Source organism: Hyla sarda, chromosome 6 (assembly GCF_029499605.1).
Source record: "Hyla sarda isolate aHylSar1 chromosome 6, aHylSar1.hap1, whole genome shotgun sequence".
NCBI classification, from domain to species: Eukaryota; Metazoa; Chordata; class Amphibia; order Anura; family Hylidae; genus Hyla; species Hyla sarda.
In genome coordinates, this window is record NC_079194.1 from 175,523,842 (window position 1) to 175,550,299 (window position 26,458).

Sequence of the window (26,458 nt, forward strand, 5' to 3'; positions counted from 1 at the left end):
ACTATTGGGTTCAAAATCTTCATTTTTTTAGATTCTGCACCGGTGCGTCCTATAGGACGAAAAATACGGTAATATCCTACAGTGTGAATCAGAGAATTGAGGTGTATAGCACCACCCCCTCCCCATATACAATTAGTGGTGCACATGAAAAGTATTACCAGCCTTTCAAATGACAGTCAGTCCTGAGATTTCTAGCTTTTGAGCAATTTACATGCACGTCTGTCCTGAAGTTTAATGGAGCTTCCTGTGTAGAAGTTATTGACTTGGGTGAATGCTCTGATTAAAATAGGAGGTGTCAGAGTGGCCGAGTGCTAATTGTAGATCTCAGTAACCCCCCTCCAACTAGGTGGGCGCATTATGGATTTTTTTCCCCCATTTTTACTAATTTGTGGAGCAATTTAGTCTTTGAACTTCAATTTCCAAGAAGTAGTGTTGTCAGATTCTGCCGCTGAAAGGTTCTCGCTCGTGGGCAGAGCATGTGAAGCCGTCATTGCAGCCCTTGTTAGAGCCGAAAACACCCTTCAAACTGATTGAAATAGTAAGATTTTTAGATTTGTTTCTTTCTTTTTCATATGATGGTTCCCTAAGCCTTGACACTTGAATGGGACCATTTATGATTTCCAGGCGGGTCAATTTTAGGCTGATGTGATGGTATATTCTGATATACAACCACAATAGGGCAAGAAGGCTTCTTTTAGTGGTTGATCAGTAGGCAATGATGTGAAGAGCATGACATTATGACACCATTGTTTACATTATTTTATTTTTTTTCAGAATGTTTTGCTGACAAATAAACTAATGCACTTCACATCCATTTGGGGAATTGTTTTTACAGGGGATCTTCTAGGTTTCAGTTACATCGACTATGTCTCATGAAAACTGTAACTGTTGGGTGTAGTTGCACACTTTCAGTGAACCCCTGTCATTTTACTTGTCTTTGCTATAATACGTGCCTTAGTGACACAGCTTCTCCCTTTTAAAGGGAATGTGTCACCAAATATGAAATTTTTTTTAGAGGTTAAATATATTATTTTTTTTCAATATTTTTTTTAAATATTTAAAAACAAATTTACTTGTCACAAAATATGAAAAATGTAATAACTTGTCATATCTCCCACTGTTGACCAGCAGAGGGAGCTAAGATGAGGAATCTGGTGAAAGCAAGCAACTTGTCTGGCTGCTGAAAACTAGACCTCGCCCGTCTGTGTGCAAAAGGAGAGTGGGAGGGGGCTTTGTAGTTTTTTCAATTCCACTGTTACCATTTTGTTTGTGTCTGAAGATTGGTAAAGAACCGGGACTTCAAGAAAATGGTGCTGGCTCTCCCTTTCATTTCACCTAGCCTGTGCTATGCACATGTGCAGTAAGCAGTCAATGCTTTTCTATTAGACATTCTCAGTCTTAAAGGGGTACACCGGCCCAAAGACATCTTATCCCCTATCCAAAGGATAGGGGATAAGATGTCTGATCGCGGGGGTCCCGCATCTGGCCATTACGCCCCCTCCCATAGACTGGCATTGCGGGGGCGGGGCGTGATGTGACACGGGAGCGGAGTCGGGACATCACCATACTCTGGCCCCGTTTTGGTGACCTGGCAGACTCTGAGGCTGAAGCGCTGCGTGCAGCTCCCACAGGTGGGTACTGTACGGGATAATTAACAGTATATTTTAATAGTTCAGACTTTTACGCACGTGGCGATACCAAATATGTGTGTTCATTTTTTTTAACGCTTTTTTGGGGGTAAAATGGGAAAAACTGACGTTTTTACTTTTTTATTGGGGGAAGGGATTTTTCACAATTTTTTTTTCCTTTATTTATTTTTTTATTTTTTGTTTTTTTAACACTTTAATAGTCCCCATAGGGGACTATTTATAGCAATCATTTGATTCCTAATACTGTTCAGTGCTACGCATAGGACATAGCACTGATCAGTATTATCGGTGATCTTCTGCTCTGGTCTGCTCGATCTCAGACCAGAAGACCCGAGAGACAGCCGGAGCCAGGTGAGGGGACCTCCGGCTGCCGTGCTGGACGATCAGATCCCCGCGGTAGCGCTGCGGGCGATCCGATCATCCATTCAAAGTACCGCAGATGCCATGATCTGTATTGATCACTGCATCTGAGGGGTTAATGGCGAACATTCACGCGATCGCGGATGTCCGCCATTACCGGTGGGTCCCTGGCTGCTGATAGCAGCCGGGACCTGCCGCGCATGACGCGAGCACCACTCCGTTGCTCGCCATCATGGAGGCGTGTAAATGTCCATCATGGTGCGTTAAGTACCATGGCACCATGACGTACATTTACATCCATTGACGTTAAAGGGGTACTCCGGTGAAAACCTTTTTTCTTTTAAATCAACTGGTGGCAGAAAGTTAAACATATTTGTAAATTACTTCTATTAAAAAATCTTAATCCTTCCAGTACTTATTAGCTGCTGAATGCTACAGAGGAAATTCCTTTCTTTTTGGAACACTGATGACATCACGAGTACAGTGCTCTCTGCTGACATCTCTGTCCATTTTAGCAACCATGCATAGCAGATGTATGCTAAGGGCAGCATGGTGGCTCAGTGGTTAGCACTGCTGCCTTGCAGTGCTGGGGACTTGGGTTCAAATCCCACTAAGGACAACAATAAACAAAGCGTTATTATTATTATTGTAATAATGTCAGCAGAGAGAGAACTGTGCTCGTGATGTCATCAGAGAGCATTCCAAAAAGAAAAGAATTTCCTCTGTAGTATTCAGCAGCTAATAAGTACAGGAAGGATTAAGATTTTTTAATAGAAGTAATTTACAAATATGTTTAACTTTCTGCCACCAGTTGATTTAAAAGAAAAAAGGTTTTCACCGGAATACCCCTTTAAGCAGGGAGAAAGCTATTAGGCAGTGTCGGCAAAGACCCAGAAGTGGAGCACAATTTCATGTTTGTTAGAAACAAAGCTAAAACAGAGGGGGGCTTGGATGCTGTGGTTGTTTTTGATTTTATGGGGATAACCATTTTAAAGAGACTATCACCAGATTTATAGTGCCCCGTCTGAAGGCGCTGAGTAAGGCTATGTTCACACAAGGGAATGTCTGTACAGAAAATCTCCCCCCCTATGTCCGCTGGGGCTGGGCACTAAATCAAATGAACTTCTTACATTTTTCATGTCACACACTCACAATCAGATTTGTGTGAATTTGATTTTATCCGCGGGGGAGAAATAGCCGATAACTTATACCGATATTCCAGTATAAGTTATCGGCCTTAACGTTCACAGGTTATAGGTATCAGCCCTAAAAAAAAAATTAAAAAAATAAAAATGTCGATCCCTACTTGAAAGGACCCCCAATGTGGTCAGTGGGGATATCGGTGGTAGGACCCCCCACCCTGTGGATAGATGAAGGGACAATCGTGTGTGTGTGTGTGTGTGTGTGTGTGTATGTGTGTGTGTGTGTGTATATGTGAAATTCTGATAATCAGAAAAAAGAGAAATCAAGATTAAAATCAAGAAACTCCTTAAAGGAGTAACTCCTCCCCTATTCACAGGACCCTGTCTCTCTCTATGCTCTCTATGAGGAGCGTGTGTCGCTTACACAGACGTCACGTCCTCCATTCATTTATATGAGAATGTCGATGGTGCCAGAGTGCTGTACTTGGGTCTTTTCAGCCCTCCCATAGAAATGAATGGGAGCACATGCCACCTGCTCAGCTATCCGGTGGATAGGGGGTATGTTTATTTTTGCCGGATTTCTCCTTTTAAAGGGGTTGGCCACCTTGCAGTGAGTGTAATGTTTTTCTTACACATACTGGGATCCTTCTCTGTGGCCTCGTTCTCTCACATCGCATAGCCTCGCTCCCTGTATGCAGTCAGAAAGCTCGTCTTCAGTACATGTTTGCCTTAGAAAACTGTGACTATACTCATCACTGTGACTCCTCCACTGTGCTCCCCATCACGTGCTCCTTCCCAGGCTGCCATGTATGCGTGTGGGGACTGAAGACTGAGCAGTAGAGAATGCTCGCAGTATGTGTAAGGAAAACATTATACTCCCTGCAATGTTTTATTAAAAAGACTGTTCAAGGTGCACAACCCCTTTTTAGATGTTGAACTCTTTGCTGTGCTTGAGTGCTGGGCTTCTCCCCTCCTTTCCTTTACGGTCATATTACAGTAAAAAGCCATCACAACCGTATTTAAATGACATAAATGCAGGTGACAACCAAGAAACTTCAAGCTTTGATTCTCCCTAATCCATGAGCCCTTCTAATGGCTAGAAGAATCGGGCCTTGCTTTCCATGTAATGGACCCCACATTGTTACACTGTCTGGTGTATACAGCTGAAGGCATGTGTCTCCAGCTATTCCTCCATGTGTATTAGGCAGGAGCAGGTGCTTTCAGGCAGTTTACACACCTTTATACATCTGCATTAAAAGCAGCAGGGTGCCCTTTTACTTGGTAAGTGCATGTAATCCGAGCACTGACATGAAACCAGGTACATTAAAGAACAGCGGAATAATGAGCCTTGGAAGCTGCTGACCTGTACTATAAGCACAAGCTCTGGTCATGCACTGAAAGATTTCCTTCCTAATGTAAGGCGGCCTGCTAGGTATGTCTAATGGAAGCCTAATAAGTGGGGGAGAGTCCAGCCTCCAAACACTCTTATTCAGCCATTTACTGAAATGTGTTTAGTGGTGTGAAAGTGCTGGAGTGCTTCACAATGAATAGCCCGGCTTAAAACAACCATTGAGTAACGCTTATGTCACCATTTGGTTAAATGACTTTCTTTGCTTCCTGTTGTGAGTTGGTGTAATTGTAAGAATGCTGCTTCTCAGAATAAACACTTCTGCTGGATAGATGGGACTAATGGAGGAGAGAACGCAATAGGTTATTACAGAGGCTTGTGAGAAGCCCATTTCAGAGCTGGGATAATATAATATATTAGCTACTCCCCTCTCGGTCTGTTTATAAAGACAACCCTATGGCTCTCTACATGGTCACTTCTCTTTTGGAATCTCTAGCTCCAATCTGAGTGTTACAAGATGTATTGAATATCCAGTTCTTGCAGCTTTTGTCCCACAAAGATTTCTGCAATCATATGAAATGCGGGGACCTGGCTGAATCCTGAGCAGGATAGGCCATAAGTATGAGTTGATATGCTGGCAGCTTGTGTGTTATGCTTGGACCTAATAGCAGATCTTGGCTTATTTTGCATGTTATGACAATATATAGTTGGTCTGTTGTTAGACAGTAGGTACACATGGTGTCTGTCTGTCCATCTGCCAGTGCTTATTTCTTCACTTTTTTTCTACAACATAAAGATGTGGCATTTAGGGGTCTGGGAAAACTGAATAGAACCATTTATGGGGTCTGATAATGTCGTAATGCCTTTCACCCTACCAATCCCAGAAATAAAACTACAAGAAATAAATTGTTGGCATAGCTCTCCCCTCCTCTTATGGCAAAAGCAGTCTTGTAAATCCAGGGTAAAGTATGACGTTGTATGAACTATATTAAGTACATTTTTATTTTTTTCTTTAGTTTATGCAAAGGAGTCTTGACCCAGAAACCAAGAAACAGTTAGAAGAGGAGGAGAAGAAAATCATTAGCGATGAACACTGGTTCCTTGACCTGCCAGAGCTGAAGGAAAAAGAGTAAGGAGTTTTGCATCTATAACAGATCAAATATAAGAACAATGCTAAAAATATATGTGAATGTGAAAAGTTGTATTTGTCAGTGTCACATCGGTCAACAGCCTTTTACCATGTAAGTCCATCAAAAATCACATGACAGTAGTGCCACATTTTATTGACTCTGACTGCCAGATATTGTGTTGTAATTAGGGATATACCGATACTGGTATCGGGGCCGATACTAGCCATTTGCATGGTATTGGGGACTCGTTTAATGTCCACGATACCATGCCCGATACCTGGTGCCGCTCTGCAGCCTCGTTCTCCCGTCCTCTGGTCTGCATCATAGTGTTCCATGGAGGAGCATGTGACACACACATCACTCCGCCTCCTCCCCTGCGTAACGCTATGCAGGAAGCAGAGTGACGTGTATGTCACATGCTCCTCCATAGGACGTCACGATGCGGACGGGAGAACGGGGCAGCAGAGTGGCAGCACCAGCACCCGACAGAGGAGGTGAGCTGCCTGCAAGGAGGGGGCTGCTACTAATGTCTAAGCGGGGGAGCCCTGCTGCTGTCTAAACGGGAGGGGGGGTGGCCCTGCTGCTGTCTAAATGGGGGGGGGGCTGCTGCTGTCTAAATGGGGGGGGGGGGGCTGCTGCTGTCTAAATGGGGGGGGGGGGGGCCTGCTGCTGTCTAAATGGGGGGGGGGCCTGCTGCTGTCTAAATGGGGGGGGGCCTGCTGCTGTCTAAATGGGGGGGGGGGCCTGCTGCTGTCTAAATGCGGGGGGGGGGGGCTGCTGCTGTCTAAATGCGGGGGGGGGGGGGCCTGCTGCTGTCTAAATGCGGGGGGGGGGGGCTGCTGCTGTCTAAATGCGGGGGGGGGGGGCCTGCTGCTGTCTAAATGCGGGGGGGGGGGGCTGCTGCTGTCTAAATGCGGGGGGGGGGCCTGCTGCTGTCTAAATGCGGGGGGGGGGGCCTGCTGCTGTCTAAATGCGGGGGGGGGCGCTGCTGCGGTCTAAATGGGGGGGGGCCCTGCTGCTGCTGTTTAAATGGGGGGGGCCTGCTGCTGTTTAAATTGGGGGGGGGCCTGCTGCTGTCTAAATTGGGGGGGGGCCTGCTGCTGTCTAAATTGGGGGGGGCCTGCTGCTGTCTAAATTGGGGGGGGGCCTGCTGCTGTCTAAATTGGGGGGGGGGGGGCTGCTGCTGTCTAAATTGGGGGGGGCCCTGCTGCTGTCTAAATTGGGGGGGGGCCTGCTGCTGTCTAAATTGGGGGGGGGGCCTGCTGCTGTCTAAATTGGGGGGGGGGGGCTGCTGCTGTCTAAATCGGGGGGGGGGGGGGGGCCTGCTGCTGTTTAAATCGGGGCCCGGGCGTGCTGCTGTTTAAATCGGGGCCCACTATCTAAAGGGGGGCTGCTGTCTACAGGGGGGGCTGCTACAAATGTCTGCAGGGGGATACTACCTACTATTAAAGACAATTTTACAGCAGAGTCACCTGCACTAACTTGAATTTATAGGTACATAGGTCAGGTGACCCGGTTTCTGCCGTTGCTCACCATGTGGTCATCGGTCTCACCGTCAATGCAAATTCCCTGTTCTGTCCAATGGAGAAGAGATAAATCTTGGCTCATTCTACAGCAGCCGCCTCCATTGTACACAACAAGGACCCACATATCAGCACGGTAAGCAGCGCCAGAAACCGGGTCACCCTGGTGTCAGATTTCCTTTAAAATATAAGTACTCGTACTTGGTATCGGTGACTACTGGAATTAAAGTATCGGTACTCGTACTCTGTCTTTAAAAAAATGGTATCGGGACATCCCTAGTTGTAATGCCACGTAGCCTTGGTCTATCGCTTTGCCCCTAGGAATAAAAAAATGTAAGCATTAAAAGTGCACAGAGCCTGCAGATGAAGCAAACGCCCTGTGGTTACCAGCCATTTACATTTTAATGCTGAGCTCTGCAGTATTTAGTGGGTGTGTATTAGGATGTGGAATTTTTTTTTTTAAATACATAAGGCTTCAACCTGTAATTCCTTGAGACCGGTGTTTTGCTCAATTACTGCTGTCACTGTGTCAGTCCACACTGTGTGCTGTATCAAGGACCTGTCCATAGCTTATCAGGTAGGTCCTTGTGCTGACACAGACCCAAGGAAGTGCAGCACTGTGGGAACGGAGCAAGAGAGGTTAAGTTAAAGGAGTACTCCAGCAAAAATGTACGTATCCCCTCTACACAGGATAAACTTGGGCCCCCCTGAGATCACTGGGATGAGACCCTGACACTCTCAGCGAGGAGCGCGTGTCGTCTACCGGTAGACGGCACGTGCTTCATTCATTTCAAGAGGAGCACCGATGATGCCCCAAAGCTATACTCGGGTCTTTTCGGAATGCCAATAGAAATGAATGAATCAGGGGGGGCCCCAATGGTCGGACTCCCATGATCAGCTACTTATCCCTGTGTGGACCACTGCCGCTTCGTGCACAAGGATAGCCACTATTCTGAACACAGGTCTTCAGAACCCCGGGGCACTGGGCAGGAGATTTTTTTTTTTTGGGGGGGGGGGGGGGGGTTGTTACAGCATTTACATGTAACTAAAAGCATCAATTGAATATTATTATTATTATTTAATTTTTTAATGTTCACCGCACGGGACCATTAACATTTTATTTGAAAAGGTCAGACATTTATGTACGCAGTGGTGCCATATATATGCTTGAAAATATATATGTATATAAATAATATGCTTGAAAATGGCGGCGAGAGGCTGCTGAAACGTAGCACCTATTTTGTAACACTGGGAATGGAATAAATCACCTCTTTTTTTGGAAAAACTTCTGTGTGCTCTGGAATCATTGGAATATATATATATATATTATTTTTTATTTTTTTTACATTTTTGTAAAATGGGAAAGAGGAATTTTACTTTTATTGGGGAGGGGCTTATTCACTTATTTATTTATTTTACATTTTTTTTTTTTTTACACTCTTCATTCCCCACAGGGGACTATTTATTGCAATCTTTGGGTTGCAAATACTGAACAATGCTATGCATAGCACTGATCAGTGTTTTCAGCTATCTACTTCTCTGGTCTGCTAGAAGGCAGATGTGAGAAGAGAGGTACCCGCCATCTTAATATTTCGATATTGATCATGGCATCTGAAGGGTTAATGGGGGCGGCATCAGCGGAATCCCTGATGTCTGCCATTATCCATGAGGGCCTGGCTGGTGGTAACAGTAGTCGGCCGGTTCCAATCACCATATCAGGCAACACAGTGATCGCGAGACGTACGTGTATGTCACATGTCCTCTAGAGGTTAATAATACTTCGATGGTTCTCATTCATGCAGGCATTTTGCAACTTTCTCATATGTAATATTAAGCTTGAAACTTTTCTGTTATTGTCTGCTTATAGTAGAATGGGCTGCAGGACAGATTTATTGATCCAAATCTCAGTCTGTGGGGTCTCCAGCAGATTTATAAATGACTAGCTGAGTACCTGGCGTTGTCCGGTTTTTCCTTCCTCATCCTTGTTGGGGAGGAAAATCAACAAAGGAGGAAGCTTTTGACTTCAAATCCCATCCCCATATATTATTGTCATATCCCAACCCCATATCCGGTCCTCATACCCCTTCCTCCTATGTCGACCTCCTATTCCGTCCTCCTATCTCGACCTCCCATCCCGTCCTTCTATCCCATCCACCTATCTTGACCTCCTATCTCCACCCCCTATCCCGTCCTCCTATCCCGTCCTCCTATCTCCACCCCCCATCCCGTCCTCATATCCCGACCCGTAATATGTGTACCAGGTATTGAAATATCTCCAGCCGTACAGAAGTTATGTGGGAACATACATTTCCCATTGATTTGCATGGGACTTTAACCCCTTAAGGACATAGGGCATATCCATACGCCCCCGTTTCCAAGTCCTTAAGGACCGAGGGCGTATGGATACGCCCTGAGCATTTCCGGCCCCCGCCGCTAGCCGGAGGGGAGCCGGGGCCGGATGCCTGCTGAAATCGTTCAGCAGGCATCCCGGCATATCGCCCAGGGGGGTCATTATGTCCCCCCATGTCGGCGATTGCCGCAGATCGCTGGACAATTCAGTCCAGCGATCTGCGGCAGATTCCGGGTCAATCGGGTCTCCAGTGACCCAATGACCCGGAATTACTGGCTGATCGGGGCCGTCAGAGACGGCCCCGAACAGCCAGCAGGGGTGAGGTGGCACTGGTGCCACCTCACGATCGCCCTGATTCGTCGGCCGGATTCCCGGCCGACCAATCAGGGCGCCTGCTGCGGGTGTCACTCCCGCAACCCGCTCCGCCCCTCTTCCGGAGGACGTGAGCGGGTGCGGGAAGACGACCCCCGGTGCTGGGGACCCTGATCCCCGGCGTCCCTGTTGGGATCGGGGCCCCAGGAGCGGCGGCGGCGAGGGACTGACCTGTGCGGCGGCATCGAGGAGCAGCAGCAGGAGGTGAGTGACAGCCTCCTGCTGTTGCTTAGCAACAGCTCCCAGCATGCAAAAAGGGCATGCTGGGAGCTGTAGTTATGCAACAGCAGGAGGCAGACCACCACAACTCCCAGCATGCCCTTATGGGCATGCTGGGACTTGTAGTTTTGCAACAGCTGGAGGAACATTCTTTCTATGGAAAAGTGTACCTTCAGCTGTTGTATAACTACAACTCCCAGCTTGCACAATCAGCTAAAGTGCATGCTGGGAGTTGTAGTGGTGCATCTGGTGGTTGCATAACTACAACTCCCAGCATGCCCGTTGGCTGTCGGTGACTGCTGAGAGTTGTAGTTTTGCAACAGCTGAAGGCACACTGAGTTAAGTAGCAAACCAGTGTGTCTCCAGCTGTTGCATAACTACAATCCCCAGCATCCCCAGCCAATGTAGTATGCCTCCGGCTGTTGCATAACTACAAGACCCAGCATGCCCTTCCGCTGTCTGTACATGCTGGGGGTTGTAGCTTTTGCAACAGCTGAAGGCACACTGGTTGCAAAACACTGAGTTTGTTACCAAACTCGGTGTTTCACAACCTGTGTGTCTCCAGCTGTTGCAAAACTACAACTCCCAGCATGCACTGATAGACCGTACAAGCTGGGAGTTGTAGTTTTGCAACAGCTGAAGGTATTCCCCCCCCACCCCCATGTGAACGTACAGGGTACACTCACATGGGCGGAGGATTACAGTAAGTATCCGGCTGCAAGTTTGAGTTGCGGCAAATTTTCTGCCGCTGCTCAAACTGCCAGCGAGAAACTACTGTGAACCCCCCGCCCGTGCGACTGTACCCTAAAAACGCTACACTAACACAAAATAAAATAAAAAGTAAAAAACACTACACATACACATACCCCTACACAGCCCCCCTCCCCAATAAAAATGAAAAACGTCTGGTACGCCACTGTTTCCAAAACGGAGCCTCCAGCGGTTGCAAAACTACAACTCCCAGCATCCACTGATAGACCGTACATGCTGGGAGTTGTAGTTTTGCAACAGCTGGATGTTCCCCCCCAATGTGAACGTACAGGGTACACTCACATGGGCGGAGGATTACAGTAAGTATCCGGCTGCAAGTTTGAGCTGCGGCAAATTTTCTGCTGCAGCTCAAGCTGCCAGCGAGAAACTACTGTGAACCCCCGCCCGTGCGACTGTACCCTAAAAACACTACAGTAACACAAAATAAAAAGTAAAAAACACTACATATACACATACCCCTACACAGCCCCCCTTCCCAATAAGGGTACGTTCCCACACAGCGTATTTTGCTGCGTATTTGCTGCGTATTTGGTGCTGCGTATTTTCCTACCCATTGACTTCAACAGAGAAAATAAAATACGCAGCAGCAAATACGCAGCAAATACGCCATGTGGGAATGTACCCTAAAAATGAAAAACGTCTGGTACGCCACTGTTTCCAGAACGGAGCCTCCAGCTGTTGCAAAACAACTACTCCCAGTATTGCCAGATAGCCACTGACTGTCTAGGCATGCTGGGAGTTTTACAACAGCTGGAGGCCCCCTGTTTGGGAATCACTGGCGTAGAATACCCCTATGTCCACCCCTATGCAAGTCCCTAATTTAGGCCTCAAATGCACATGGCGCTCTCACTTTGGAGCCCTGTCGTATTTCAAGGCAACAGTTTAGGGTCACATATGGGGTATCGCCGTACTCGGGAGAAATTGGGCTTCAAATTTTGGGGGGGGGATTTTCTGCTATTACCCTTTTTAAAAATGTAAAATTTTTGGGAAAACAAGCATTTTAGGTAAAAAAAATATATATATTTTTTTTTTACATATACAAAAGTCATGAAACACCTGTGGGGTATAAAGGTTCACTTAACCCCTTGTTACGTTCCCCGAGGGGTCTAGTTTCCAAAATGGTATGCCATGTGTTTTTTTTTTTTTTTGCTGTCCTGGCACCATAGGGGCTTCCGAAATGCAGCATGCCCCCAGAGCAAAATTTGCTTTCAAAAAGCCAAATGTGACTCCTTCTCTTCTGAGACCTGTAGTGCGCCAGCAGAGCACTTTTCACCCCCATATGGGGTGTTTTCTGAATCGGGAGAAATTGTGCTTTAAATTTTGGGGGGTGTTTTCTGCTATTACCCTTTTATAAATTTAAAAATTTTGGGAAACCAAGCATTTTAGGTAAAAAAATAAATAAAAATAAATCACATATGCAAAAGTTGTGAAACACCTGTAGGGTATTAAGGTTCACATTACCCCTTGTTACGTTCCCCGAGGGGTCTAGTTTCCAAAATGGTATGCCATGTGATTTTTTTTTGCTGTTCTGGCACCATAGGGGCTTCCTAAATGCAGCATGCCCCCAGAGCAAAATTTGCTTTCAAAAAGCCAAATGTGACTCCTTCTCTTCCGAGACCTGTAGTGCGCCAGCAGAGCAATTTTCACCCCCATATGGGGTGTTTTCTGAATCGGGAGAAATTGGGTTTCAAATTTTGGGGGGTATTTTCTGCTATTACCCTTTTTAAAAATTTTACATTTTTGGGAAACCAAGCATTTTAGGAAAAAAAAAAATTTTTTTTTTTACATATGCAAAAGTCGTGAAACACCTGTAGGGTATTAAAGTTCACTTTACCCCTTGTTACGTTCCCTGAGGGGTCTAGTTTCCAAAATGGTATGCCATGTTTTTTTTTTTTGCTGTCCTGGCACCATAGGGGCTTCCTAAAGGTGACATGCCCCCCAAAAACCATTTGACGCTCCTTCCCTTCTGAGCCCTCTACTGCGCCCGCCGAACAATTAACATAGACATATGAGGTATGTGTTTACTCGAGAGAAATTGGGTTTCAATTATAAGTAAAAATTTTCTCCTTTTTATCCCTTGCAAAAATTCAAAAATTGGGTCTACAAGAACATGCGAATGTAAAAAATGAAGATTTTGAATTTTCTCTTTCACTTTGCTGCTATTCCTGTGAAACACCTAAAGGGTTAATACACTTACTGAATATCATTTTGAATACTTTGGGGGGTGTAGTTTTTATAATGGGGTCTTTTATGGGGTATTTCTAATATGAAGACCCTTCAAATCCACTTCAAACCTGAACTGGTCCATGAAAAATAGCGAGTTTGAAAATTTTGTGAAAAATTGTAAAATTGCTGCTGAACTTTGAAGCCCTCTGGTGTCTTCCAAAAGTAAAAACTCATAAATTTTATGATGCAAACATAAAGTAGACATATGGTATATGTGAGCCCAAAAAAAAATTATTTTGAATATCCATTTTCCTTACAAGCAGAGAGCTTCAAAGTTAGAAAAATGCAAAATTTTCATTTTTTTCATCAAATTTGGGGATTTTTCACCAAGAAAGGATGCAAGTTACCATAAAATTTTACCACTAAGTTAAAGTAGAATATGTCACGAAAAAACAATCTCGGAATCAGAATGATAACTAAAAGCATTCCAGAGTTATTAATGTTTAAAGTGACAGTGGTCAGAATTGCAAAAAATGCTCTGGTCCTTAAGGTGAAAAAGGGCTCGGTCCTTAAGGGGTTAAACGAAAACCCCGACACTCACAAATGGGGGTAGTTAAGGGTTAAATTAACTATCCTATATTTTAAGTGGACATATAAGTAACGTGACCAAGTATTATCGAAATATCTCCAGCGGTTTGGAAGTTATGTTGTATGGGACTTTAAACATAAACCCCGCCACTGGCAAATGGGAGTGAGTAAGGGTTAAATCACGTATTCTATGTTTGTTGTTGACATATAAGTAACATGTGTACCAAGTTTCATGTTAATATCTTTAGCTGTTTGTGTGTATGTTCCACAAAAACTTCCATACATACACACACACACACGTTGAGCTATATATATATATATATATATATATATATATATATATATATATATATATATATATATATATATAAACACTAGCTGAGTACCCGGCGTTGCCCGATTTTTCCTTCCTAATCCTTGTTGGGAAGGAAAATAAACAAAGGAGGAAGCTTTTGACTTCATATCCCGTCCTCATATATTATTGTCTTATCCCGTCCTCCTATCCCGTCCTCCTATGCCGTCCTCCTATGCCGTCCTCCTATGCCGTCCTCCTATGCCGTCCTCCTATGCCGTCCTCCTATGCCGTCCTCCTATGCCGTCCTCCTATGCCGTCCTCCTATGCCGTCCTCCTATGCCGTCCTCCTATCCCGTCCTCCTATCCCGTCCTCCTATCCCGTCCCTTAATATGTGTACCAGGTATTGAAATATCTCCAGCTGTACAGAAGTTATGTGGGAACATACATTTCCCATTGATTTTCATGGGACTTTAAACTAAAGCCCTGACACTCACAAATGGGGTAGTTAAGGGTTACATTAACTATCCTATATTTTAAGTGGACATATAAGTAACATGTGACCAAGTATTATCGAAATATCTCCAGCCGTTTGGAAGTTATGCAGTAACATATATTTCCCATTGACTTGTATGGGACTTTAAACATAAACTCCGCCCCTGGCAAATCGGGGTGGGTAAGGGTTAAATCACCTATCCTATGTTTGTTGTTGACATATAAGTAACATGTGTGCCAAGTTTCATGTTAATATCTTTAGCCGTTTGGACGTGATGCTGGAACATACACACACACATTGAGTTTTATATATAGATAGATAGATAGATAGATAGATACAGATTAAGGTATAAATGGAAAGAGATGTGTAAGATTTTGGAGTCCGTAACCAATTGTTTTCCACATTAGAGATGAGTGAACTTACAGTAAATTTGATTCGTCACGAACTTCTCGGCTCGGCAGTTGATGACTTTTCCTGCGTAAATTAGTTCAGCTTTCCGGTGCTCCGGTGGGCTGGAAAAGGTGGATACAGTCCTAGGAAAGAGTCTCCTAGGAATGTATCCACCTTTTCCAGCCCACCGGAGCATCGGAAAGCTGAACTAATTTATGCAGGAAAAGTCATCAACTGCCGAGCCGAGAATTTCGTGACGAATTGAATTTACTGTAAGTTCGCTCATCTCTAATCCACATATTCTATGTATATATGATACTTACTTGTCATCAGACTTATAATGTGTGTACACTTCTATGGTGTGAGGCGGGCTGGCCTGACAACATATAGAACACTGTGCTGTCACAGCCTTTTAGTCAACTAGCAGAATTTTGAAACTGCTTTACCTACAAAAATAGGTCCTTTATACTGTTTAGGGTCAAGGATATATGTTCAGAATAGTTCTTATGTGTTGGCTGACTTATGTGAGTCTTGTTTCTATTTTTGCACCCCACCCCCCCCCCCCCCCCCTCTACAATATCTAAGATATCTAGAAAGCAGCACAATATTCTCTTGTAAATGGGGCCTTTGTTCATTTAATTGCGTATTCAACATTTCAGTCATGAAGTTGTCTGAACCGTTAAGTTTAAGTTGCATTATTAAGGTGGAATTTCTTTCCATAATAGATACTCGTGTGCATCTAGCATATAAAATGTTGCCATTGCCTACCTGGCTACTGTTCATTGGTAACACACAGGGTATAAGAATTGGTATATAGTATTCATGTTCTGCACTCAAAAAATAAAACCTTTTTTACTTGGTTCACAAAACATTTGCAGTACATGAAGTTAGTTCTCCTTTTTTCGAATATGACCCAATAATAAGGTGTATAAATATGCAGTCACACTAACTGTATTTCTAACAATGTCTTCAGGAATTTTATTATCGAAGAAAGAAGTTTCCTTCCATGTGAAGATTTCCTATATGGCAGAATGTCCTTCAAAGGGTTTAATCCGGAGATTGAGGTAATGCATTTCGTAGTATTGTATCAGTCACATCAGATGGCATGTACTGTAGATGTCACATGCCTTTATCTGGTAAAGTTTGCCCATTGACCACCTTTTTGTTGCTTTTCAGAGCTGATAGTTTGGTAATCCCACCCACTAAAAGTAAACATTATATGTATCTCTGTACAGTGGTCCCTCAACATACGATGGTAATTCGTTCCAAACGACCCATCGTTTGTCGAATCCATCGTATGTTGAGGGATCCGTGCAATGTAAAGTATAGGAAGCTGTACTCACCTGTCCCCGTCACTCCGGACCAGGTCCTCACCGCTCCTGATGCTGTCCCGCTGCTCCGGTGTCTTCTTCGCGATCCTCCGGTGTCTTGCGCATCTTCTGCAGGGTCCGGGCCTCGCTTTCTGGTGACGTTATTACGCTGCTGCGCCGGCGCGGCGTGCGTAGTGACGTAATAACGGCGCCGGAAAGCAAGGCCCGGACCCTGGAGAAGATGCAGAAGACACCGGAGGATCGCGAAGTGGACCCGGAGCATCGGGAATAGGTAAGTGAACCTGCTGGGGCACATTACACTGCTATCCGACAGCAGCTTAAGCATTTTGCGCTGTCGGATAGCAGTTAATGCGATGGCCCCGACATATAAAAGCATCGTATGTCGATACTGACATCGACATGCGATGGCCTCTGAGAGGCCATCGTATGTCGATTTTATCATATGTCGGGGCCATCGTAGGTCGGGGGGTTACTGTATTGTGGTTGCCAGAAGAACTAGCAAAGCATGATGATCCCTGCGATGGAACTACACAATCACTGCCTTTGTGTGCACATGTGAATACTTATCCCAGGGTTCAAAGCAGTTGTCTAAGAATATTCTTAACATTAAACCATTCCTTATATTCTTGTAGTGACTATTCCACTGCTGTCCTCCTGCTTTGGTTCTAGCCCTGTACACACACAGCACTAGACTTGGTGGATGATGTGTTGACATGACTGAGGGGGCATCATTTCACTGTGTGTGATTTGTCATCACAGCCGTGTTGTGTTATGCAGCCCTTTTATTTTATGTACCCCAATCCCATATACTCTTTAACCCCTTAACGAGGCAGGACGTAAATGTACGTGCTGGTGAGGTGGTACTTACGTCTTATACATGATCGCGAGCATAAGAGTGATGCTCGGACCAGGGACCTGCCCGTAATGGCCGGCATCGGCGATCGCGCAGATGTCCACCATTAACCCCTCAGATGCCATGATCAATACAGATCACTGCATCTGCGGCAGTGCGGTCACTAAAATGGATGATCAGCAGTGCTGCCGCGGCGATCCGATCATCCAGAAAGGCAGACTGAGGTCCCCTCACCTGCCTCCACTGCCTTCCACGGGTCTTCTGCTCTGGTCTGAGATCGAGCAGACCAGAGCAGAAGATGACCGATAACACTGATCAGTGCTGTGCCCTATGCATAGCACTGAACAGTATTAACAATCGAATAATTGCTATGAATAGTCCCCTATGGGGACTATTAAAGTGTAATAATAAAAGTAAAAAATGAAAGTAAAGAAAATTTGTAAAATCCCCTCACCCAATAATAATCTATATTGTCCGTTTTCCCCATTTTACCCCCAAAAAGTGTAAAAAAAAAATTAAAAAAAGGAAAATATTTGGTATCGCAGCATGCGTAAATATCCAAACTATTAAAATATAATGTTAATTATCCCGTACAGTGAATGTCAAAAAAAGTCCAAAATTGCTGCTTTTTTTATTAATATTTTATTCCAAATAAAATTGATTAAAAAAATCGATTAAGTTTTATATATGCAAATGTGGTATCAAAAAAAATTACAGATCACAGCGGATAAAAATTAGCCCTCATACCGCCGCTTATACGGAAAAATTAGAAAGTTATCAATTTCCCAACACAAATAGTATTTTTTTGGTTGTACCATACATTTTATGGTACAATGAGTGATGCAAAAAGCCCTCATACTAGTCTGTGGATAAAAAATATAAAAGAGTTTTGATTTGAAGGCAAGGAGGAAAAAACGAAAATGCAAAAATAAAATTGTCTGAGTCCTTAAGGCCCATATGGACTGAATCCTTTAAGGGGTTAAAGGTTGTAGAAGGTGAGGTATTCTCTAAGCATTGTATCTTTTTTTTTATTATTATTGTTTAAGCCTAAAATAAAATAAATCTCCAAATTTACGTTTTTTAATCCATGCCACTCAGTCCTGCTCTTTGGCAACTATTTCATTCCTTTTTTTTTTTAACCCCTAGTAGTATGTGTATAACTTATGTGTCCCATGCCTAGTGATCAGATTGCCAGAGAAGGTTTCTATGTAGTACCTGGAGGAAGGATTTCAGTGATTGATCTAAATTCCCTCTCAGGGCTGTCTCTCCTGGTTTCTTAGATATATATGTTAGCTCTACATACATACCAGCTAATATAACAAAGACCCCCTAAACCTTTTTACCCTTTATAGTGCTGACAGGTAAGCCCCGAAAACACTTCTACTCATTGGCCCTATTTTCACTTTACCAGATCTTGTTGAGATAAGGAAGCTGAGCTGTGATTGGTTTCTATGGGCTAAATCTCTCCAATTTGTCTCTTAATTTTTGGTAAATCAGGACCTGTATGTTAAAGGACCTGTGGCCTCTGGATCTGCCTGTTTTAGTAAATACTTGCATTCCCCATGATACAACAATTATAAAGCATGTTTTTTACATCTGTGTTGTTCCATTTTTTTAATTTTATTTCTCTTACACATTTTTGAGCAAATTGACATCTGGGTGTTACCAGTTGGGATCTTGTCCTTGCACAGTCTGATTTGAGGCTCTTTTTAATAATTCTCTTATCCAATAAGAAACATTAGGACTAGTCACATGCTGTCATACCTTTTTTTTTTTTTTAGGCATAGACCCCCATGGTCTGTAAATTCTCCAAAAGGGCATATAAATATATTAGACAACTATTTTTATATTTGCCCTAATGTGAAAGAATCTGTGGTGTTGACACTTCCCCTTTAAGGACACATTGTCACTTTTACCTTTGCATATATTTCTTGAGAGCAAATCACATTACAAGGAAATAGAAAAATCTCACTTGCTATCCAGTATGAATGTGAAGTATGTGGTGCCCCAGTGCTAGGTAGGCTGTCACAGTGGCATACGATATCAATCTTATGTCTTCCTTTTTCTGTTTTTAGAAGCTTATGGTCCTGATGAACTCTAAGACAACGGAAGAAGAGGAGGTCCGTGATGAAGGAAAAATGGATGCGGATGTGTCAGATGAAGAAATGGCCCGCCGGTAGGATTTATCATCTTATTCCATGATCAGGAAGTGATGAGAGAAGTGTCATTAATATATATGTTCTCTACTGAATCCATTAACACGGCCATGAATCATAGCAGGAAGTCTTCAAGGCTCTGGCGTGTGGGGGAAGTGTTGGGTATATGGCAAATAATTAAGATATTCGTCAAAGAAGGGAAGAAAGTATTGGAGGTGCTAAAGACAAAGAATGTCAATTACATTATAGCCAGCTGGTCTTCTGGTGTTGGGAATAAGGCAGGAAATTAGATTTATTACCAAATCCTAGGATCAGTTCAAGACCAAAAACAAAGCTGAACCAAAATTTTAAAGGGCCACAAAACCAGAGCTTTAGTTTATCTCAGGTTGGTGGGTCTCAAAGGGGAATATCTGATCTCCTCTCAGAAGAAAGTTTGGCTTTACAGTGACCCCTCGACCTACGATGGCCCCGACATATGATCATTTCAACATGCGATGGGCTCTCAGAGGCCATCGCATGTTAAAGGCAGCATCAACATACGATGCTTTTGTATGTCGGGGCCATCGCATAAACGGCTATCCGGCAGCGCAGACTGCTTCAGCTGCCACCGGTGCCCTGTGCTGACGATCACTTACCTGTCCTCGGGGCTCCGGCGCGTACTCTTCGGGATCCCCTGCATTGTCGCCGCATTCCATCGACGTCATCACGTCGCTGCGCACGCCATCCTGTCATCCAATAGGAGCGGTGTGCATAGTGACGTGATGGCGGTGACGGAGAGCGCGGATGCCGGGGAAGCGTCAGGGACGCGGCGACAGCGACATCCTGGGCAGCAGTGACGGTCCGGAGCGGCTGGGACAGGTGAGTACAACTTCCTCCAACAGTGGTCTACAACCTGCGGACCTCCAGATGTTGCAAAACTACAACACCCAGCATGCCCGGACAGCCAACGGCTGTCCGGGCATGCTGGGTGTTGTAGTTTTGCAACATCTGGAGGTCCGCAGGTTGTAGACCACCCTCCTATACATTACGTTGCACGGATCCCTCAACATGCGATGGTTTCAACAAACGATGGTCCGTTTGGAACGGATTATCATCGTATGTTGAGGGACCACTGTATATGGTTGTGTGATCCTTTAAACACAGACTGATCATTGCTGGGTTGGGAAAGGAACGTTGAAAAGAATGTTCCAGGTGATACATTTACACTGTGTTACGTTTAATGGCTAAAGGGAGTGGTGCATGACATTTGAATGAAAAGAACGCATAAGAGAGTAACAATATGTTAGGCATCCTTCCTGCAGGACCAGCATTAGGCATAACCGTGTTCCAGTTTGGCTTTTAGGACTATAAGCCATGCAGTCAGAATAGTTCTGTGGCTTATTAGCAGTAAAAGACTTCATTGTTCTGGAGCAACGCTTGAGTATAATGCTTCTGCTGTCATCCATTTAGTATATTTACTGCATTATTTGTCATCTTTTCTTTTGGTGTTGTACCCTATAGTAGAAGATAGAGGTGCTGTTGCCCTGCATCCCTTTATTGGATGCTATTACAGAGCCCATTATGTAACAAACAGCAAAAATCTATGTTGACAAAATCCCTTTTTATTTCTTGTTCTTCTCTGCAGATACGAATCATTAGTGGGCAGCATCAAAAAGAAATTTGCAACGAAGAGAGAACACAAAGCCATTCAGGAAAAAGAGGATGAAAATAGTAATATTAAGAGCAGCAAAGTGAAGAAAGGCTTTAAGAAACCTCTTGACTGAGCCGCTGCAGAACACAAAGGACTGTTTTTATATATGAAAGCCTGTGCGTGAAACTAACAAATGTACAGTTCATTTTTATTTTTATTTTTTTTAATGAAGTTGTAAATCAAATGGAGACCTTCTATGCACTGGTTGTTTGTACCTTGAAGCTTCATAGTTGTGTGAGACTTGTAAACCATAATTTGTGTCTGCAATTGCAGATCAAACCCATTTGGGACTGAGCTGTAATGCCTGGACAAACAATGGGTAAGACTGGTGCTTTGTATGGAAAAAAAAAAAAAAAAAGGTTTTCGGTAACTATTGACTTGGCCAGTGTAATTCCTTTCTTACTCTTTTGTATTGGGTACAAGTTAAAAGTAGATACGATTTGGTTGCTATGATTTACAGTGTGAATGTATCTTTTTAATTTTATTTCAACAATTGTTTTATTCGCCCACACACCCCTACATCTGTGAACTAAGATTAGACGTTAGCAGCCACCGACCACTTATATCACATAACAGGTTGGGAGTTTCTCAAATACAATGATGTATTTATTAGAGATGAGCGAACTTACAGTAAATTCGATTCGTCACGAACTTCTCGGCTCGGCAGTTGATGACTTTTCCTGCATAAATTAGTTCACCTTTCAGGTGCTTCCGTGGGCTGGAAAAGGTGGATACAGTCCTAGGAGACTCTTTCCTAGGACTGTATCCACCTTTTCCAGCCCACCAGAGCACCTGAAGGCTGAACTAATTTACGCAGGATAAGTCATCAACTGCCGAGCCGAGAAGTTCGTGACGAATCGAATTTACTGTAAGTTCGCTCATCTCTAGTATTTATCTTGTACTGATCTCAATTTACATGGTTTGGTACTTCAGAGCTGGATTCTAAATACTGTCTGTGAATTCACTGTGCATCTACATTACTTATCCTATGTTAATCCTGAGTTACAGCCTGTATTATATTTCAGAACTGCACTCACTTTTCTGCTGGTGCAGTTATGTATAAATAATAATACTTATCTTGTACTGACCCTGAGTAACGGATGTGCATAGTTGCATTCCTAATTCTTCTGATATAAGGCTGAAATCTTCCAACGTTCTTTGCTTGCTGTTTCTGTATATATTCACAATAATGTATAAGGAAAGAAGATAATGCACTCACCGCTGGTCACGATGCAAAAAATTCAAGCTTTATTTCCAAGAGAATACAAAAGCTTTAGTAGACAGGACAGGTACACAGTTAGCTCGGGTGTTACAGGTGAGGCGGGGGTGTGACGGAGGGGTGGCAACTAGTTTCACGCTCAAGGGCGCTTCCTCTGGCCCTCTCTCTTATTTCAAAGAGAATACAAAAGCTTCAGTAGACAGAACAGGGACACAGGGAGCTTGGGTGTTACAGGTGAGGCAGGGGCATGACGTAGGGGGCGGCAACTAGTTTCGCGCTCAAGGGCGCTTCCTCTGGCCCGTATGGGCCAGAGGAAGCGCCCTTGAGCGCAAAACTAGTTTCTGCCCCTCCGTCACACCTCCACCTCACCTGTAACACTGCTCCCGGTGTACCTGTCCTGTCTACTGAAGCTTTTGTATTCTCTTGGAAATAAAGCTTGAATTTTTGCATCGTGACCAGCGGTGAGTGCATTATCTTCTTTCCTTATACATTGTTGTGAATACTTACCTGTGGACATTCTTGATAATAGCACCCCCGTTTCCTATGCACTTTATATCAGGACTGATACACGTTGTTGGCTACCATTTTTATTCCTTACTACACTCTCGATTATATTGCGTTAGCGGTGCCAGGCTTTGTCTTTCTACTTCTACCATGCTGTATTGTTTCTGTATATAACTTGCCATAAAGGGTAGCTTTACACCAGTCACTGTACCGTAATCTGATTTAGGAAAGAAACAACTGTCCCAGTGAATTACAGGTGCACAGCTAAGCTGTTAGGGATGTTCTTGTCACCAAGCTTGATAGTTCTTTCAAGTAGCAACCAACAGAATTGTGAGCACAGCTCTGGGGTATAACAGTGTCTTTTATAGTCACTAGACAAGCTACTTAACGTGATATGCAGATTTATTTCTAGAACTGTGACATTTGGTGGTATCAGAATGTGATGTCACAGTCCGATGGCAAAGCCAAAAACCTTAGGCCATGGGCTGGTTGGTTGCTTGCTGCATCTAAATGAGTTTGCATGTGTCTCTGTATACATAAGTATATACAGTAGATATAAAAAGTCTACACACCCTTAAGTTAAAGCATCTTTTGATTTTATTACAGCAATCAGTCTATTAGTATGGCACATCTTGACGTGGCAATATTTGGTTACACTTCCTTGCAAAAGCGCTCCAGTCTGTCACTTCAAATGGTAGCAGGTCTGAGGGTGTGCACACTTATGTAGGCAGGTTATAGTATGTTTTTATTATATATACTTTTTTCTTTTCACCTGAAACATGTTTGTTTTTGTAATTAAATTGTTCATATTAAGGGTGTTTTCACACATACAGTATCTGCAGCTTTAAATCCTGTGCATCAGATATGTGAAAAGGTTTTGCTGTGATTTATCTTGGTCTAATTCTTTCACATCAGAAATACCTGGCATTTTAAAAGGGTGTAGACTTTTTTTTATTTTTTTTTTACCCACTGTATGTATTTTCAAATCTTAAAAGCTCTTCCCCTGCTTGGGACTCTTGTAGTTGATGATGTCCTGTTGTGTCTCTTATCAGGGTAACATCATGTGCTGTAAAGCTTATGTCACTGCCAATCTGTTCCATTAGCAGGATACCAATACCTTACCCTAGCAAGTTATATAAATACAGTGAGTACCTTTAGTGGAGAGATGCGTTTACAATCTTGTCATAAATGTCTACGTTCTGGGTTAATGTATGAGTTGTGTTACCAGTATGTTGTAACAGATTATATGAAAAAATATTATATTCTGCTGAATTAACTTTGAACAGCTCAGCTCATTAAATATTTTTTTATAGAAATTTAACTTTTGGTGTATTTTTTTCTCCCCCTTTTTTAAAACGTACCCGTCAGATCCAACAAAAAAAAAAATCCTGACCATGTACATATCATTTTTGTGTCTTGCACCTTTATTTATTTCTTTATTCCATTTTTAATTCAGCTCACTAGTCTGAATTCCTCTCAAAGGGGCCTGGCCTCACTGTGCAGGTCTCTGCCCCCTCCCTCAGTATGCTGTCTGCTCACATCTCCCCTAGCATTAGCAAAACTACAACTCCCAGCTTGTCCTCACTGACAGAAGCGGGACACAAGCTGACAGTGGGAGGATTTTTCCTCCAGCTGTGAGCCCTGCGCTCACAGCTGTCAATCAAGGAAGTGTGTCCATGACATAGGTGATGATGCAGGGACACAGCAGGACTAGTATGTGTCCAAGCAGGCAGGGGGGACAGTTGTTTGACTGGCTTTTTCAGTATGAAATACTGAACATTTTTCTAATGAAAGCAATTGCAAAACCTATTGGTTATACATGCTTTACAACATATCAAAAGCTTTTGTATCTGACAGTGCCCACTTAAAGTTTTTTTTTTTTTTTTTCCTTCACAAATTTACAATACAGTCCACACTCCTTCCAGTAATCAGCCATGTATCAATCTACTAGAACATGTGCAGCAATCAGTATTGCAGAAAGCCAACAGAGTAGCAAGGGTCTAATATATTCTCGTTCACAGAGATTTGTAAATTACTTCTATTAAAAAAATCTTAATCCTTTCAGTACTTATCAGCTGCTGTATGCTGCAGAGGAAGTTGTACAGTTATTTTCTGTCTGTCCACAGTGCTCTCTGCTTACACCTCTGTCCATGCTAGGAACTGCCTGGAGCAGGAGAGGTTTGCTATGGGGTTTTGCTCCTACTCCGAACAGTTCCTGACATGGACAGAGGTGTCAGCAGAGAGCACTCTGGTCAGACTGGAAAGAACTTCACAACTTCCTTTGGGGCATACAGCAGCTGATAAGTACAAGATTGAGATTTTTTTAATAGAAGTAATTTACAAATCTGTTCAACTTTCTTGAACCGATCTGAAAAAACGGTTTTCCACCGGAGTACCCCTTTAATGTTTAGCTGCAGGATTTAGAGAGGTGGAGATTGAAAGGGTTTATTAGATACTATCTATTCTGATGTAAGCTGCTTGCTGCTCTCTACTTACAATAAAGCCCAAGCAAGTCTAAGCCCCACCCATGTGAGTCCTCTTATTTTATTTTCTTGCAGCCCGGAAATTAGTTTTCCTGTGTGTAAAATTGTCGTAGTGTAAAATTTGCGACTTTTCATGCAACTTTTTATTTACACAAGAAATCAAGGTGGGTAGATATACACTGATTTGTGAAAACTTTAATGCAGTGGTAATGGATTTATCAACTGCGACTTTTGTGAATTTGTCTTAGATTTTGTCAAACAACTAGAAACCCTACATAAATGTACACAAGCTGAAAGCATGTGTACGCAACAGTTGTTCTGGTGATTTCTGTGCGGGACAAATTTATCCAAGATCGTGCGACTGTACAAAAGTTTGTCCCAGGACAACAGACATCACCACAGAAAATCCTGTTCACCTACACTTATGTCACAGCCAGGCAATGAAAAATGTCCCCCTATATATTTTTGTGTATGTATCTCACATATCCATAAGGTATTTGAAAACATGGAAGATGTTTACTGTAATTAATATTGTTTTCATATAGCACAGAATTGATCAGTGTTATTGGCGCTCCATTACTCCAGCCTGCCATGGCATCCTGGAGAATTGAAGTGCTAATCAGACAGTAAGGAGGCAGGTAAGGGCCACCCTCTCAGCTGATCAAGACCCTGTGATTTCTCTGAAGGTGTCCCAATCAGCTCCTCCTCCGGATTAGTTTTTTTTGCATGCAGTAATTTTTTACTGCATGCAGTAATTTTTCCGCCACGATGTCCCGTCACTGTATCACGTCCGTAATGAATTACGGGCATATACGGGTGCAAACGGGCAGTTACAAAACCCATTAGGCTGCAATGCGATTTAGTCACGGCCGTCAGGGGTTTTGTAACGGCCGGGTTTCGCCAATATATTGATGGAATTGGTGATGGAAGTTCCTAAACGGAACTATTTCATAGTGTGAAAGAGGCCTTAGATGCTGCAATCAACTCTTTGGTGTCTAAAGAATTAAAGGGGTACTCCGGTGAAAAACTTTATTTATTTTTTTTTTTTTTTAAATCAACTGGTGCCAGAAAGATACAGATTTGAAAATTACTTCTATTAAAAAATCTTAATCCTTCCTGTACTTATTAGCTGCTGAATACTACAGTGGAAATTATTTTCCATTTGAAACACAGAGCTGTCTGCTGACATCATGAGCACAGTGCTCTCTGCTGACATCTCTGTCCATTTTAGGAACTGTCCAGAGTAAAAGGAAATCCCCATAGCAAACATATGCTGTTCTGGACAGTTCCTAAAATGGACAGAGATGTCAGCAGAGAGCACTGTGCTCATGATGTCAGCAGACAGCTCTGTGTTTCAAAAAGAAAATAATTTATCCTGTGGTATTCAGCAGCTAATAAGTACAGGAAGAATTAAAAAAAATTAAT

General features: G+C 43.3%; 1 protein-coding gene across 1 annotated transcript in view; it reads left to right on the forward strand.

Moving 5' to 3' along the window:
* The window catches only part of MPHOSPH6 (M-phase phosphoprotein 6), a 33,036-nt gene extending 11,519 nt beyond the window's left edge, over positions 1-21,517 (forward strand). Inside the window, exons 2-5 of the mRNA XM_056525821.1 lie at positions 5,516-5,628; positions 15,771-15,861; positions 19,057-19,157; positions 20,762-21,517. Coding sequence (XP_056381796.1) covers positions 5,516-5,628; positions 15,771-15,861; positions 19,057-19,157; positions 20,762-20,900 — 444 coding nt within the window. The 3' untranslated portion in view covers positions 20,901-21,517. The remainder of the gene's footprint in view (positions 1-5,515; positions 5,629-15,770; positions 15,862-19,056; positions 19,158-20,761) is intronic.
* Positions 21,518-26,458: the final 4,941 nt, after the last annotated feature.